The sequence below is a fragment of the Schistocerca gregaria genome, chromosome 1, assembly GCF_023897955.1.
Source record: "Schistocerca gregaria isolate iqSchGreg1 chromosome 1, iqSchGreg1.2, whole genome shotgun sequence".
NCBI lineage: Eukaryota > Metazoa > Arthropoda > Insecta > Orthoptera > Acrididae > Schistocerca > Schistocerca gregaria.
Window position 1 is genome coordinate 541,803,406 of NC_064920.1, and position 18,301 is coordinate 541,821,706.

General features: G+C 36.4%; 1 protein-coding gene across 5 annotated transcripts in view; it reads right to left on the reverse strand.

Annotated features, from left to right (window-relative positions):
• The window catches only part of LOC126355719 (protein abrupt-like), a 269,896-nt gene that overhangs the window by 49,191 nt on the left and 202,404 nt on the right, over nt 1-18,301 (reverse strand). For 4 of the 5 annotated variants that reach the window (XM_050006114.1, XM_050006090.1, XM_050006098.1 and 1 more), the window contains 2 exons: nt 16,146-16,266; nt 1,655-11,675 (listed from right to left, as the gene is read on the reverse strand). The exons of the other annotated variant lie outside the window; for it this stretch is intronic. In XM_050006114.1, coding sequence (XP_049862071.1) covers nt 11,657-11,675; nt 16,146-16,266 — 140 coding nt within the window. In that variant the 3' untranslated portion in view covers nt 1,655-11,656. Of the gene's footprint in view, nt 1-1,654; nt 11,676-16,145; nt 16,267-18,301 lie in introns of those variants that run through there. 5 annotated transcript variants of the gene reach the window in all.

Here is an 18,301-nt window from a genome sequence, read left to right on the forward strand (position 1 = left end):
GCCCTTGAATGAGCTCTCACTCGACACCACTGAAGTTCCCAATGGCAGCGATTTGAGGTCATTGGAATGAAAATTACAGGGTGACTGGTTTGGAGCTGTCCTTGAAGTAACCAATTTGTAACAGTCTGTTGTCTCACTGTGGTGCCAGCTGTTCCTGAAATTGCTCCTTCAGATGTAGCACAATGCACCATAAGCCAAATACAATGTTTTTGCCTCTTAGTAGTGCCATGTGGCCATCTGGAGCCTGGTCTTCTCATGACCATACATTGCCGTGACCACTGCTGCCAGCAGTTATATACTGTGGCTATATACTGTGGCCTGCCAAGAATTTACACTATAAACATAGATCTGAAAACACTTTGTCTAGATCATTCATTTTTATGTTTCTTGTTTTCTTTCAATATGAAAATTAAATTAGAGTTTGTCACATCAGATTTTATGTTCTAGGACATTTGTGACTACACAGATCCACTATTTACACACAGTATCGTTCAATATGCACTGAACAGCATTTAAGTAATTTGCAACTCAGATTTACTTTTTACTGCTTATTTTCTCAAAAAGCTTCCCATTAACTGTCAAGAGGCTCTGTTGATACCTTCTGAGATTTTCCCTTGACAGAAAAAAATTTATGTTGCTCGTCGGAAATCAATTCTTAAGCTTTTATATCAGAAACCGCTGATGCTAACCTATGGCTTACGGATGCACTTATTATAATCTACCCAGATCAGTTGAATCATAGGTCTCAAATGAAATGACATGAATTCTTTCTCATACATTGCATGATATTGCAGATCAACCAGCATGTACATTTCCAGTTCACTATCAACAGAATGCCATCTGTGAATCTTGTTGCCTCACTGGGCAAGAAGTAAACGTCTCTTCTCCTTCTTAGTCTACTACGTATGATAAAAAATTGTGTGAATCTTCGTAAGTCTCATGAGGTATGCTTTGAGAGAAAAGTGTTAAATACTCCTTGAGTTTGTCAAAGTCTTGCACCATCAATTTTCCAGCCCAAAAACTGTGCTGGGTAGAAATCACCAATAACAGGTGATGAGGTCTTGGAGCTCATTTTCTTCTTGATTATTGCTCTACACCAGCATATGTAGCAAATCTTGCCACATGCCTATTTTAGCGCACATTTCTCAAAGTTTATGTGGTTTCTGCATTGTATCTTTTTTTATACAAGAGATGGCATTATTATCCCTATTAGTAGGGAGGGATGGATTGAGGAGGTTTAAAAAGGAAGGCCTGGTCACTCAGGCTGAGAGGGATGAGAGGAATTCAACTGTAGTGAAGATGAAAGTGGACAAAATGATGAATGCAATATATGAGTGCCATAGGAAGTCATTTACAACAGGATCATCATGTGTACAACAAATTATTCCAAAGCTAGGTGTTGAAAGCATATTCAACATACAGAAAAGTACATTGTGACAGACTTATTTTGTACTTTTCTGAACTAATTTGTTTGTTGTATAGAACATGAATTGTGAACATTCTTGGTTATTAGTCTAGTCACAAGGTAAGAGGCCCAACACTCTTATACTCAGTGTGGACCAGTTTTTGTTACTGGAATGCGAAATTCCACTTTAGACTATACCAAATGCATAAATAACTTTTGTAGTAATACAAAAAACAAAAAAAGTGGAAGTAACATAAAAATGGTAATTTCTTTTTTTTATTGAGGCATATTCAGTTACACTTAGGGAACTTACTTCTTGACTTGCCATTGTACTAATGAAGACAATCACTTTCAATGTTTTGTGCCCATGATGCAGTTACGTTATTAGAACTGATAATGTACAGCAATTTCTCATAAAAATAGACCATAGTTACATTAAGATTACAACCACCTGTCATGGGGATTTTTACAAGAAAGCCATATATTAAGATGTATTTCAATATGTATAGCACTCATTTTTCACATACTATAAACATTTAGTATGGAAGAGTCAATAAAAATGCAGGTTACAGATAGGCTGCAATCTCATAATATATTTCCATCCATGATAAATGAAAACTGATTGAAGCATACAAAATAGAAATTTTATGTTAAAATTTTGTAATATATACATATTAACATGAGTAATGTACTGCTTTACATATTACTATGAATGTTTAATACACATATTTCAACTCTATACTAATGAGACACTAACCCTTTTGTCAGTTCTTGTATTTTAACAAAGTTTATTAATTTCAGCACATAACAATATATACAACATGATACAAGACGAAATATTTTCTACAATTTAGTCAACAGTTTATAACATCTAGTAACAGCAAGATTCATTGTACCACTAAAATGTTTTGAAAGAAAAACTGGTCTATTAATTTATTGTTCTACTAAACAATTCTCAAAATTTCTGACAATTTTAGATCACATGTTTAAGATTGTTTAATGTCACAATATTACAAACTGGAAAACTTTATTAAGATTTCAAAGTTTAAAGGTATGAGTCAAATACAGTACTTAGATATTATATTTTTTAGAGGTTGCAAAATTAAATATACATAGTTCTCTTCATCTACTAAACCTACAGTAAATAATAAAGTCTGCTGCTTGACATGCATGATAACAGACCATTTGCAATAAAATTGTGGTCTAACCTGTACAGTATCTGGTAACTAATGAATATTTTTATGGCAACAGCCCCAAATTGTGAGAAGCATAAATGCTCTGGAACAAATGCAAAACATAAGTTCCCACAATTCATTGCGAAACACTTGCACTTTTCCTTTGGTTTCTTTACAAAACGGAATTGAACACTAAATGTGAACATGACATTTCAAAGATACCACAGATATGAAACACAGAAAGAGAACATATTACATTTATAAATAATAAATTTTTTATGTAATATAAAACACAAATAGTAATTTCTAAAAAAAAATGCACAACACCTTGGATATCAGATCTTCCAAAAATCTAGGAAGACATTTTAAAGCCATCACCACAATGTCTGTATGTTTGCTTACTATAAGCTACACATGAAAAAAACTGAGTATCTACACCTTTCAGAATTCTGTCAAAGTATTTCATTGCTCATCTCAGATTTGTTTTGGTCTGTATTACTGGAGCTCTTTGGAGTAGTTCATGATTTCAGATGTATGCATTCCGCTTCACAAGTACTTACACAAAGTCATATCAATCCAAAGAATGAAATGAAATACAGATTAAACTAGAGAGACTTTTTACTAATAATTGAAAAAGTAGTCAGACCTAGTGATCAAGTGGTAAAGTGTGTACCTGGAAACCATGAGGTTGCAGCAATTGAATTCTGGTTGGGTCACAGATTTTTCAGTCCAAATATTAACCTAGCCTTCACCTCTCAATGATGTGAGGAGTCACCAGAAATGACACGTTTGGATTCCACATTAAACTGTAGGTCCCCTTTCCCTGGCTGGATAAATGGGATAGGTTAGGGAAACACAAACTGCCAAAGTGGCATCTAACTGAAAGCCTTGCACCAGGCCATTGAAACACTTGAAATTATTATTATTATTGAACAAGTAAGGGACAAAGTGCACATTTATATCATGCAGTCAGATTAACAGTTGATAAAACAATACACAACAACTACAGCGGGTAAAGTTGAGTTGAACAAATGTAATATTTCACTACTGTAAATGAGAAAATGGTTTTGAGTCTGAGTTGTCAATAAAGTTAACAGTTATTCAGTCTTCCTGTCACTACGTATACATGACACAAACCACCCTCCGTTTTTTCTCATTCCGATAAGATGATGATCAACACTACACAGATTTAGGTATTTTACTCCTCTACAGAAAATCTATTATATTAATATTGACGTAATTATTGCTTTGTAGTGGCCACTGTTCCTGCCACACACTGGACACAACAGCAGAAGTATTCTTGGGGTAGTGAGGTGAGGTTATGCATTCATATCTGTCACTTTTAGTTCCTCAGATGATATGGGCAACAGCATTGTTTTTGAGAACTTGAAAGGAGAGTAAGTATGAAGTTATAATACCAGCAATGACAAAGAGGTATCTGAATTAGATATGAAGATCTGATTCTATAAACTAAGAAAGTTTTCATTTGACATATGTAACTAAATGTCTTTTTCTAACCGTATACTACTTACTTCTCTTCCCATATTGCATACACTTCTAACAAAATTGAGTCAGGAATTGGAAAATGGCATAATGTCACAGTTTTTCTGAAATTGAGTTGGTGGTAGTACGGCACTCTGCAGAAAAAGGAAGCAGATCTCGTGTTTATACACGAGGTATTCAACCTGTATAATTTTGATGTTGTTTGAAAATGGTTACGAGTCCTTCACAGAGTGAAACCAGTAAACCCAGGAGCAGTCATAGCAAGAGCATAGAGTGATGTTGCCAACAGTACAAAATATCCAACTGTCTATGCCAGGAGCACATTCACAAGGCCATGTCCCAAATAATGCAAAGAAACTTGAAGATATTAAGAAAGCAATGAAGTGTCTGACTTTTATGTTGTTATTTTGGAATGGTCAACCTCAGGAGACACTATGTAAAATATTGTAGAGTTTTCTGTAACTAGGGTATTTAAATATAGTGTGTTATATAAAATTATATTTAAAAAGTGCCACAGTTTTGTTTTGTACACAAATAATGTAATGTATTATTATCTGTCTTATTCACTGGAATGAGGAGCTAAGCCCACCAAACTGACTGAAGGAAATGTGTCACTCTTAACTTGAAAAGATCTATTTTTCCTACATGCCACACAAAATATTAAGTTCACATGGTACCTATAGTTTTAAGACATAAATAGCGTCCCTAATCATTACTGTGTCTTATTCATTGGAAGGGGCAGATAAGCCGACCACACAAATTGTACTCTTTGCTTGAAAACACTCACTTTTATTTTTATGCACAATCATTCTATACCCACAAACCACTTAAAAGCATTCCAGGTTAAAATTGTTAATAAATATTAATATAAAGAGTTTTATCTCATTAGCTCAAAACTAATTCCAATTCTATGATTCAAAAGTTTTGTAGGAAAATTATTTCTTGATACAATAAGGTTTACTACATACTACTTGATATGAAGATCTTAATGAGAATAGAGAGGTTAATCAATATTTGGCTGATTTTTACAGTACATTGGAGCTTCCATTTTTTTAATGAGCAAACAAAGTAAACCCCTGATGAACTGATATGTTAAGCTAGCCTGTGGAAATAACTGATGAATTGTGTATAAAATCTGATCAAATATAAGTAACAACGGTAACTAAGAGACAGGAAAGGCTAATAAATGAACAGCCTCAAAGGAAATAGTGCTGAAATATCTGAGAAGTGTGTTCATGGCTTGATTAAACAGAGCAATGGTTAACCGATGATGCTATTATGTGACTACTGATACCAACTTTTAATAGTACTCCTTGAAATTCAGACACACAAAATGTGCAAAAGACAAATATGGAAAACATGAAACGAATGTGGGAGCTCGGTAAAATATCAAATATAAGTAACAACAGTAACTAAGAGACAGGAAAGACTAATAACTGAACAGCCTCAAAGGAAATAGTGCTGAAATATCTGAGAAGTGTGTTCATGGCTTGATTAAACACAGCAATGGTTAACCGATGATGACATTATGTGACTACTGATACCAACTTTTAATAGCACTCCTTGAAATTCAGACACACAAAATGTGCAAAAGACAAATATGGAAAACATGAAACAAATGTGGGAGCTGGGTAAAATAAGGATGAAGGAGAAATCACAAAGGCAATGAGAATGAAAAGGTGAGATGCATAAAAAAACCAGCCTCAAAAAGTCAGATAAACATAAAATTGTGCATGAAGAATTTACAATACAAACCACACAGAGAGCAGTGCATCTTGAAGTGCTGCTTCTGGGATGGTCACATATGCTGGCCCCAGATCGAATCTGCTTGGTGGATTAAGGACTTGGGTCGGTATGCCGGCAAGCCTGGATATTGTTTTTAGGCAGTTTACTACATCAGCCTAAGTCAATACTGGGCTAGTCACCAAAATCCCACTGCAGTTTTATGATTCAAAAACATTTCGAAAACTTTCACAAGATTAATACCCCACGCAGACAGTTGGTGTACACACACTCTGTCCTGGGGGTAACGAGTGGCAACAGAAAGGGCATTAAGACACCCCTTAAAATTAACCCTACTAAATGCATTTATAACCATGCTGACTGTGTATAGATGCAAGACAAAGGCACAAGAAAAAGAACAGTAACTTACCATATACATACAAGTATTTCCAAGTGCAAATACTGAAATGAGGGTAGTTAATTTCAGACTAAACAATGGAAACTCCAGGTAGAAATACCAACAATGTAGGAAAAGATACATTGCTACTTACCTTAAAGAAGACATGTTAAGTTGCAGATAGGCACAATTAAAAGACCCTTACATAATGCTTTTGGCCACAGCCTTCATCAAAAAAAGAGAAACACACCATTCATACACACAAGCAGGTATACTTCATGCACACATGATTACCATATCTGGCACTCGGGTCTGCTTGAATAAATGTCTTTTAATTGTCCCTGTCTACAACTTATCATATCTTCTTTACAGTAAATCTTTTCCTACAGCATTAATTTCAGATTAAGTTATTCTTACAAAACTCTCCAACTAAAAAAAATATTCAGTTGACTGGAATATTTACAGTGGAATTCTTGTGGTATTCTACAGCAAATCTGGCAAGGAACCTGACACATTTTATTCCAAAACACTCTAGACTTCCTTGAAGACTACAAAAGGATCATGGGAGGAAAACTAATTTAGTGGCAGTCAGGCACCAACATGGTAACCAAATAGGAAACTTTTAATGAGTGTAACAACTTAACCTACCTACAGTGACCCTCATTTCAGCACTGAGTCTAATAAAAGCAAAATGGACATACATTTATAAACTTCACATTTTTCTGCAAAAATTGCATGACTGACACATGATACGTATAATGGAGGATTAATATTCCCAAATCGAAAGGAAACAAAATAAACAAATATAGGATAACTAAGATAAAACCAAATTGTAGGATACAAACTACTGATGGAAATTTGGTACATGATATTTAGCTAAAGAAAATGCAGCACAGATTAACACAACAAGATTAAAGTGTTCAGAAATATAATTTAAATCACATTAGTTTAGCTGTAATTGAAGATTCATGAGTGTGATTACTAAACCAAATCTGAAATGTACATACAGCTGAAAACTGGTGCACTAAAAATAATAATAATAATTCTATTGTAATGGCATTTTGCCTTAAAAGACGTTCATTACAAAAAGTTATGTATATGATGTGCAGTAGTGTAACATGCATTTTGATACCAGAGAAAAATCAAGTGGTGCAGCACTACCTTGGTCTACTTCTTTCCCTCTAAAGAAAAAACAGTTTCAACTACAGGTAGTGGGATTTGACACATATTAACCTGCTATGCCCATAAGTATTGTAGTTTGGGGGTTGAAATAATAGAAATTTCTAATTTGGCACTGCCCAAATAGTGAAGAAGTGGTTGCCATTAGATTTATTTCCCCCACTGTGCAGTAGTGCACAGACAACATGTCTTCTTACTGTTGGATGTCTCATTTTCTACAATTTTAAATTAGTGTAATTAATATCATAGTTAAATAACTTAGCAGCAGCAGCTTACATGAAGCCTAAATGTTATCAAGGTCAGTAAGTTAAATGTGCTTGAGAAGAGGTCAATTGTTTCCTCATACCCTATGCTAATAATGAAAATAATAGTCATATGTGACACACAAACGACTGTCTCTTGTGGCATATGAGGGACAATGAGTTACTGGGAAAACTACTGATTATTATTAGTCATTCATGATAAACATAATTATAATTAATCATACTCAAGATTGGTCCAAGACAACTGACTCGAGTTCAAAAGACATTCATGCTTGCATTTGTTACGCACTCAAACAACAGATTTTAGTGGTTGGTAATGACTTTCTAGCGTGTTACAGCCTGAGGTTGCATTTGGAATTTCCTCTGTTACCCTGAATTCAAACATAAGAAACTTCAATGGAATCATTTTGACTTGCCCACTAACGCTTCTTGAGGACACACAAATCAGTAAATTGAAATATTTTGCATATTTTCATTCAATAATGTCATGTGGAATAATGTTCTAGGGTAACTCGTCTTTAACAAAGGTTTTAATTGCCCATAAATGTGCTGTAAGAATAAAATGAGGTGCTCACCCATGGCCATCTTGTAGACATATGTTTAAGGAGATTGGCATACAGACTACAGTTTAACAGTATATATTTATTCCCTACTGAAGTTTCTTGTAAACACCCCACTACATTTCAAAAGGATCAGTGGTGTACATAATTGCAACACTAGACGAAATAATGACAGTCATTACTCCACATTAAGGTTGTCTTTAGCACATAAAGTGGTGCACAATACTGCAACAACAATTTTTGATCACTTACCGAGTGATATAAAATATCTGACAGACAACAAAGTAAAACGAAAATAAACTGAAAAAGTTTCCCCCTGACAACTCTTTCTATCCCACAGAAGAATTTCTATTACTGTAATATGTAAAAGGTGGTGGCAGGAATTACAAACTCATAAAATTGCTGCATGATAATGACCATTCCTAAAATTCCCTGAAAACGAGGACAGAAAATTTGAATTGGCAGATGCCACATACATCATACAATCCTGGCCTCTAACCGATCCAATTTTCATCTGATCTGACCATTAAAACAGTTTTACACAGTACCAAGTTAGAAGACAGCAAAGCTGTAAGATGAGCAGATGCACTGCGCATAAAAGACTCAGATAACAAAGTCAATATTCTTCACTACTGGAATTAGAAAGGCAGCAGAGCTGTGGGAAAAATGTAAAATGTCTTAAGACTGGTGGAGATTATATTCAAATGAAGCACAAATTTAACTGCCACTGAATACATTTTTATTCTCCTTTTTTCTCAACAGTTTGTATCAATTATTGAATATCCCACATACATTGACTATAAAAGAAAAACTGATCGTGGCTGAAATTTTTTTTCACCTAGCTGCTAAATGCAAATTCTATGAAATAAATGAACACTTACATCACTGAAGAAGCAGAAAATTTACATTAAACAATGAAAAATTGTGTTATTGGTCTTCGCTGTGGGATATGTATACAGTAAACAAAAAAGAGGAGAGAAAAGGAGCACAAGATGAAATAGGACATTGGTGAACAAGGATATTGGATATTGGCAGTGAACCACCAAGGTATCAACTGATTGAAGGAAACTGTGCAAAAATTTTCATCTGCATGGCAAGGTGAACTGAATATGAGCCCTAAACCTTAACAACTGTGTCATCTTGCTCAGTATTATCAGATAGGAAAACCCAACGGCATTCGTCATCTTGGACCTGTATAATCACTATTAGGTGAGCAGCAAATAGTAACATTTATGACATTAATCATGAACAGTAACAATGAATAACTAAGTCCCAGTAAGGAGCTCTTGCAACAAGAACATCTCTCTCTCTCTCTCTCTCTCTCTCTCTCTCTGTGTGTGTGTGTGTGTGTGTGTGTGTGTGTGTGTGTGTGTGTGTGTGTGTGGAGTGGATCTAGCATGGTGGTGGAATTATGGATAAGTGGCGAAGAACACCTGCTTTTACATTCTTCAAACTTCAGGTTTATCTTTCCCTTCACAGTGATTATACGATATACATAGATTCATTTTCTTGCCTAACAGAATACTGGGACTAACAAAGCACAGAGCTGTGTGACCACATTGTGCATAGGTTCATTGTACTCACGAATTGCAGTCTAGTCTGAGTGAGCCTGAAGAGTGAGTTTTATGAAGGCTTGAAGACTCTCCAAGCATTCTACAGCTCTGGATTTGTCACTGCTACTGTCATTTTTTTTTTCTCAAGTTAAAACCACATGCCCCATGATGCCTACTACTGTAAGCACTCTACTGCTACAGATTTGTCATCGCTACTGTCATTTTTCCTCAAGTTATACTCACATGCCTCATCATGCCAACTACTTTACCCCAGCCTGTTGCTTGAGCTCTCTTTATTCATGGATACAGTCCATATCTATGGTCTTTAATATCTCCCAGTAACTTCAACTGTCTGACCTCAAGCTTAACACTTGTCTTTCATATTCAGATTTAATTCTTATAGAGAAGAGTTGGCATTGCTACTATTCGATATAAATACTCCACAATGACAGTGTTAAACCACACCAATATAAAACATACACATCTGAACTTCTGCCAGTAAAAGAGGAATGTTGAAATCTAACATTAATCAATAAAATTGGTATTTTAAAACATTAAAATAATGGAAGTGTCCCCAAGTAGAAACAAATGCAGAAAATTACTGATCAGTCAGTACTATCTTCAGGTTTATGCTTGTCAACTAACTTCTTCCCAGTCAAAATAGTACTCACAAATGAAGTGTGACAATCCTATATGTATACAAACAATAGCAACTACACAACTCAGGAACATTTATAACATTTCACTCAGTCTGATACATACAAATGGAACGCAAAGAACATTATATTTAAGATGTATACAAGGTCTCACACAGGGAATAAATGACCAATATGAAACACTTCCAATGAAATATGTATGGTGCCTTATCTGAATAGGCATCTCCCAATAACTTAGGAAGATAAGCCAATGGCAATTCAAATAAGCCTTCTTTTTTATTTTATCAATGCACAGTGTTTTTTTTTCACAATGAAAGAATCAGCATGCAGACATCTGAAAACTTAAAATTACTTCCTTTATACTGGCATCATATAGCAGCTGAACTGGTTATTTTCATTCAGAAATGAACTGCTCCAGATTAAGTACTACAATCACCTCCCTAACATACTGTCACTACAATGATGGATCCAAATACAACAGGACATGCTAAATAGTGCCTACACACTAAAACATAGAGTTTTCCAACTTTTTCCCATTAAAAAAGTAGAAATTTATCAGAAGTTAACAAAAAGTTCTAACTACAGAGCAAAAACATTTCATCATACCTCAATTTATGATCATATGATAGCTACCAGTATTATTCAGATATAAAAACATGATGGAATGTTTTAATCAAGTTGAGCCCTGCTACTCAGGGAAAAGACAGTTCAGTAAGGCACATTTCATATGATTATTATTGTTATTATTATTACTATTATTATTTAATTTGAGCCACAAAACTCATTTCCAGTGTAGCAACATTGAGATCTTTCTGATGTTCATAATTGTTGCTACATTAATGCACATTACATATCTATATTAAAAACCTGTTCTCTCCAGTCTCAGAAGGCAAATAATATTTAATTTGTCACATAATACAGACTGAGATGTGCCTGGTACATCCACAGTGACATAATGCATGTTGAAAACAGACATGGCCAAATAGCTAGAGAGATAATTAAACATAAACTAGATAGAATAAAAAATGATAAATGCAGTGTAACTGCTCAAATAGTCTAATATAAAACAATGTTAACAACTTAAAATAGGTGCAAATGAACCAAGTTCAAGTATCATAGTTTACAGAATCTCAGAACAAAACACCTCGTACAGTTGTGATTATTGACAGCTGTTACAAAGGCATGCTATTGTTTATAGACTATAAATGTTATCAGAGTATCCAGGTTTGAGTGCAGACAGGTGCTACTGGTCTTGAAGTTCACTGAAACAAAGAAAAGCTCCAGTTGACTCTGTTTCAGACGAATACTGTAGGATTCATATGAGAAACTGAAACGGTCTTAATATCAAATTATTGGATACCTACAGGCAATATTCACAGATGAAGTAATTAAAAACCTTCTCTCGTGCTTGGGGACAAGTACAGCAAATTATTTTTATGCATTTTGATACTTCATTAATATTTCAATAAACTATTTATAAAAGAAACATATGCTTAACTGAAGTTTCCAGTACCACTAACATAACTTCCATACCTTTAGTAAAAATGGTGAGCAAAAGTGTGTTTTGTTTTGTAAGATGTAAGTAATTTCAGAAAAAAATATTGTTCAGTGATATTGGCATATACTTTGGTGAGTTATATTACACACACGCCTTCAGTTTCTCTTAATTAACAAATAAAGTGTGCAATTTGTGTTCCAAAATACTGGAATACTTGTTAATGGATGATCTCTTGCTAATTCAGTAAAACTGATTGACGAGCCTTGAGCCATTTATGAAGTGGTACTTTTTCTGATGTGAGATTAATAAACTGAAGAGCAAAAGGAGAGAGGGTGGACTCAGAGGGGTGGGGGCCATTAGGTGTGTTCTTTGTATTGGTAGTCTATTACAGACTGTTCAATTGGGGCCTGCCAAAAACTGTTACATGGTACATTGTTATTAAATGTAACTTCAAAGATACAACTATGGGCAGTTATTAATTCAGATGTAGGCTTTGATTAGTATATCTGCAATCTACCACACTATTAAAACATTATAGTGGAAACTACTTCTACTGAGAGCCACATGTTAGTTTTGATGACTGAGTTTTCTTACAGAGTCCTGTTAATATCCATAATGCTTATGAATTATCAATCAAATCATAGCCTTCCAACACTAAACTGAGTTGGTATCCTCCAGTGATATTAAATGCTTAAGCTACAGGACCTTACAATCCACTTCTTGCAAACATTTTTGTATTGGTGACGACAACACATTATCCACAGAACAGTACTATTTCTCCAGCTACTATCTTCGTTCAAAGAAAATAAAGAGATTTCAGCATAGCATGGAAAACAAGTAAGAATGGTGCTGTATTTGTTTACTCTGTTAAATGACCTTAAATATGTTCATATGTAAAAGGTAGAACTTTTGCCTTAGAATAAAAGCCCATCAACAGTTGACAATAGTAACAGACTTCAATGATTAAACTTATAACAGTCCTTGTATCCTCCAAAATAATTGTTTATATATGGTTGGTGAAAGATGAGGTCTGCAAAGTGTACATTAATACAGTTAGGGAACGACTTTCTCATCAAAGTTGAAGACATTGTCTACAAAAAGGAACTCTTCCATGGCGTCATAGTAGTAGTAGGAGGAGGAGGAGGAGGAGGATGCAATCCACTCCATGAAACAGAACATTATGTTAAACAGAACAGAACATCCTACAAGTTGTGTTATAATGTTTTACAAACTCTGTCACCTGTTTAAGAAATAGATATTTATTGTAAAATTACTAATATTTGAATGGGAAACAGAAATAGTATTTGTTTAAACAGAAAAGAGTTCAGGAATAGATCACATGCTAATGCTTATTCTTTGATTCACAGATACCAGTAGGATCATCTTAATAAACTCCTCATCATTCCTATGGGACTGCCTGCTTTTCAGTTCTTTCTGTCTACTTAGTAGTACCCATCAAATACATACTACATTCCATTCTGCATTTTGCAATGACCACATTTTCCTCAATGGAATACTTAAGATCTTTCAATATTTTGAAGTCAAGTATTAATAAATAACTTATTCCTATGCCACAACCATATCAGATCTTCATTTTCTTAACTCTATTCATCATTCATTTGTGTGTCCAGTCAGCATTTCCAAAAAATAGCAGCTGTGATACCTTTGTCATTTCCTTTGTAAATATCTTGTATTGTGCATGGGTTGTCCAGGAGGGGGCATACAAGCAGGAGCTTGGATCTTCTTCAGCCCCACAGTTGCATAAGGTGTCAGCACTCGCTGGAAGGATTCCTCATTTCTTCAGGTTGGTCAGGGGATGCCAATTCTTGGGCAGTTGAGGGACCTTCATACAGGGTATTGTAGGTTTGTGCCAGGAGCTAGTTGTTCTTTTGGAGAGATGTCTACAGGCAGTGAGCTCTTCCATGTTGCAAGACGAATTGTCACTGGTGCTCCCTTCATTGGCAAAGTCCTAGCAAGGAAACTCTTGCGAGATTTAAGGTGGGATCTTGCTGCCTGATGACCATACAGAGGATGTTAACGGTCATTCTCCTGCTTTGTTCTCTCATTGTCTGCAACAATGGCCCTCCACGCGTTGGGTGGTGTTATTCCAACAATCAGATACAATTTCTGAAATGAAGTTGGCTTCAAGCATCCTGAGATGATCCTTGCTGAATCATTGACCGCAATATTGACTTGCTTAGCATGAGCTGAAGTGATCCACACAGGAGCACCATACTCAGCGGCTGATACACAAAGTGCAAGTGCAGAAGTCTTTAGGAGGTGTGGACTGGCTTCCCCACTGTTGCCAATCAGCTTCTTAAGTATCCCATGTGAGCAATAGCTTTCTGTTTACGTTTAGACATTTCTGCCTGTACGTTAGAGCCCTGTCCAGTGTGACACCTAGGTACACTGGTGTTGGGTAATATTTCAGTTGCTCTCCTCACCATCTGATGTCTAGCTTTTGCTGCGCTTCCCTGTTTCGTAAGTGGAAGGTGATCACTTGAGTTTTACCGGGATTGGGCTTCAGGTGGTTGGTATCATAGTAATTGGAGTGTTCATCCTTTGCTAGAGGCAGTTTTCCCTCTACTTCTTTAAAGGTTTGCCCCTGAACAGTTACTGCTGTGCCATCAGCATAGATGAAGAGCCTAGTACTTGCTGGTATTGGCTGATCATTTGTGCAGATATTGCACAGTGCTGGAGCAGGCACACTGCCTTGGGAGAGACCATTCTTCTGTGTTTGCCTCTTACCCTGTAATGAAACTTGGAACCTACTGTTCTGATGGAAGGTGCTAATAAGGGGTGTTAGTTGGTAGTCCTTAGTAAGGTAATACACTTTCTTTAACAGTTTCCTATGATTCACAATGTCGCACGCAGCTGTTAGATCAGCAAAAGCGACTCCAGTGATCTCACCACACTCAAAACCATCCTAGATGTGCTGCGTTAGATTCAAGATCTGACTGCAGCATGATTCGCCAACACAAAAGCCTGTTTGTTGTGGGATATAAACTTCACTTTGAGGGTGGCACTGATTCGGTCAAGTACCAGCCATTCTAATATCTTGAAGGCGTGGCATAAAAGGGAGATAGGTCAATAAATTTTTGGATCATTTGGTTCCTTCCCAAGCTTAAGTATTGCAATGATCGAGACTTTCACCACATTTTGGGGATGTGTAGCTTGGCAAAACAAGTGTTCATTAGGCTTAGTAGCCACTCCATCGTTTTACAGCTGAAGTTATTTATCTGTTCAATTCTAAGGTCATCGACACCTGCAGCCTTATGCATCTTCAAACTGGAGATGGCAGCTTCAAGTTCAGCCATGGAGAAGGGAGCCCTAAGAAAATAATGATCTGTTTCTGGATCATGCAGAAGAGCGTCTTGGGGCATCCTTCCTTTTATTTTGCCATTCCACAGGAGCTGGGTTGCCACTGTATCAGGAGTCACACTCGTAAAATTGTCTTGTGATATTACAGAGTCGCCTCTCAGGTTTTTAAGCAGTTTCCAGGCTTGTCTACTGTTCAGCTTCATGTTGAGGTTCTCTACCAGGTTACTCTACTTGGCCTTGGGAGTTGCTGAAATGGCTTGCAGCAATAGTCCACCAGCTTGGATTGTTTCTTCTGCAAATGGATCATCTTTATAGAGAGTTTGGTATCTTTCTAACAAAAGTTTTTCATCACTGGACATGCCTGGAACATACTGAGTTCTGCATCCTCTCGGAAGTTTTCCTCGAAATTTGTTGGACACATTTGATGAAGGTTTCATACATTTCAGGTTGCGGTGGAATATTTATCACTTTTGAGTCAAGCTCTTCACTGAATGTCTGCCAGTCAGCCTTCTTGAAGTTAAACCTCCTCTTGAATGGTACCACTTCAGGCACTACTACAGGACTCACAGTGCATATGACAGGTCTATGTTGTGCACGGGGGATGGGCTCTCCTACAGTCTTCATACACTGTACAGCTACCTTTGAAGAAACAAAGATGTTGTCTGGGTTGTATGCTCTTTTCCTCCTGCCACCGTTAAAAGAAGGTTGGAGCTATGGATCACGGATCAGATGTGGGTCAAGAGCGTCTGCCAGATATTCATATAAAGAATAGAATGGAAAAATTTTGTGGGACATATGGTTAACACAATTATTGTAAAATAGTGAACAAAGCAGAACAAACTCAAGAAATCTAACAAGAGCCTGGAAACTACTTCTGTTCTTAATATATTAAACACTAAAACTAGATGCTTACTTGAGTCCAAGGAGTTTAGATCCACGTACCCTCAGCGCAGCAGCACTTTCTTTACACTTGTATGCCAGTACCTGCTTCACTTTGCTGCGCTCGATGGTGGGAAAATGTGTACCAACATATGCTGTAAAGGATATGTAAAAATGTAATAAATATATAGAAATTATACTACCTACATGTCTTACAAATTATATAACCAAATTTAATTGTGCTAATTTGCATCAACAAATTTCACTGGCCAGCACCCTTTCATCTTTTAGTTTCTGTTTTGATTACCACAGTTCTCACACCCTCTTTTGATGTGTTACTGGCCACATTACTATTAACCACACATTATATTCCCGAGTCTAAACCTTTTGATAAATTATAGAAGGATTTTTATTCAAAGCACACGATTCACCATTTCCCTTACAAAAAAATGTTTTTCCGCGTAATGATCATAACACAAATCCAAGGCCGAATGTTCAGTCTCCCTTTGTCCCTGGGATTATTTTTTGTTTATTGATATGATGTTCACATTTGTCAGTCCATTGTATATGAATAAAAAAATAAAGCTGGTGTGAACACCGCCATATAAGTTGTTGTGTGAGCCAGTTCCCAGGATATATCTCCCATCAGATAATGCCTTGTAAAGCACTCTGGAGAGCACTTCAACATCTGAGTGTAAGTCAGCCTTACCTTTCTTATTATAAGAAAAGTCTGAAGTGGCAGTTGACAATATTTTACCGAATACTGTAATCTCTAACAAATGAAAAAGCAAAGGGCTACTAAGAACATGCAGCATGAAAGTACATTTAACTGTCTTCCAAATAGCAATCTCTTCTTAGAGGAAACATAACAAAGTAGGGAACCTGTCGGCAAAAACAAAGTGTGGAGCGCATTTTGAGGCTGGAACATGTGACTGGACCTTCCGAAGAAGGGCACTAAGTGCCCAAAACCAGCCAAGAAATTAAATTTCTTATATGCAACTGGTTGCCTATTATTTCATTATAGAAGGACTCCTGTTGTTAAAGATGGATACAATACTAAAAAACAGGGGAAAAAAATCTAAGAAAAATGAAAAGGGAAAAAATGGTAAACAAAAGTAACTAAAACAGAGAATAATTCACCTAGAAACCAACAAGTTAACCATTTACGTCACTAACATTTTTTTCATTTCAGTGTTCTCCTCTTCACTTTATTCCTTCTTCCTTTTCAATAAAAAACAGTATAAAAAGTTTTGAAAATTCTAAAAACTAGCCTGCATTTCTGTGCACTGCTGCTACCAGATTCCCAAATATAATTCCCACAACTCTCAATGAAACTATTGTCATAAAGAATTAAACTATGAGAGACATTGCCAACAATCTTTGAGAGATGAGACTATGCACAAATATAGCAGAATAACAGAAAGTAAGTCACTAAGTATCTGAAAACAGCTTTTATACACACATCAAAAAAAGTTTTGAATCACCCCTAGAATTCCTGAAGATAGACGTTGACTGTGGATACTGTATCACAGACACAGTCCCTTTGACTGTTTATAGATGTCACTAATCCCACCCAAAGATGTAAACAACCATGAATGGAGCAGCACCTATTAGACAGAGAGTGTCAAACAGCCAATCAGTTCCAGTCATTCCACCAGGAAAGAGGTACACAGCTTGTGTTGTCTGTAGTTCAACCATGCCTAGATGGTCTGCATTGTTACATTGTGTCAGGAAGGGCTCTCAACGAGGGAAGTGTCCAGGTGTCACGGAGTGAACCAAAGCAATGTTATTTGCACATGGAGGAGATACAGAGAGACAGGAACTGTCGATGACAAGCCTTGCTCAGGCCACCCAAGGGCTACTACTGCAGTGAATAACTGCTACCTATGGATTATGGCTTGGAGGAACCCTGACAGCAGTGCCACCATATTGAATAATGCATTTCGTGCAACCACAGAATGTCGTGTTACGACTCAAACTGTGCACAATAGGCTGTATGATGCACAGCTTCACTCCCAACGTCCACAGCGAGGTCCATCTTTGCAACCACAACACCATGCAGCACAGTAAAGATCGGCCCAACAATATGCCGAATGGACCGATCAGGATTGGCAACAAGTTCTCTTCAGCAATGAATGTTGCATATGTCTTCAACCAGACAATAGTTGTAGACATGTTTGGAGGCAACCC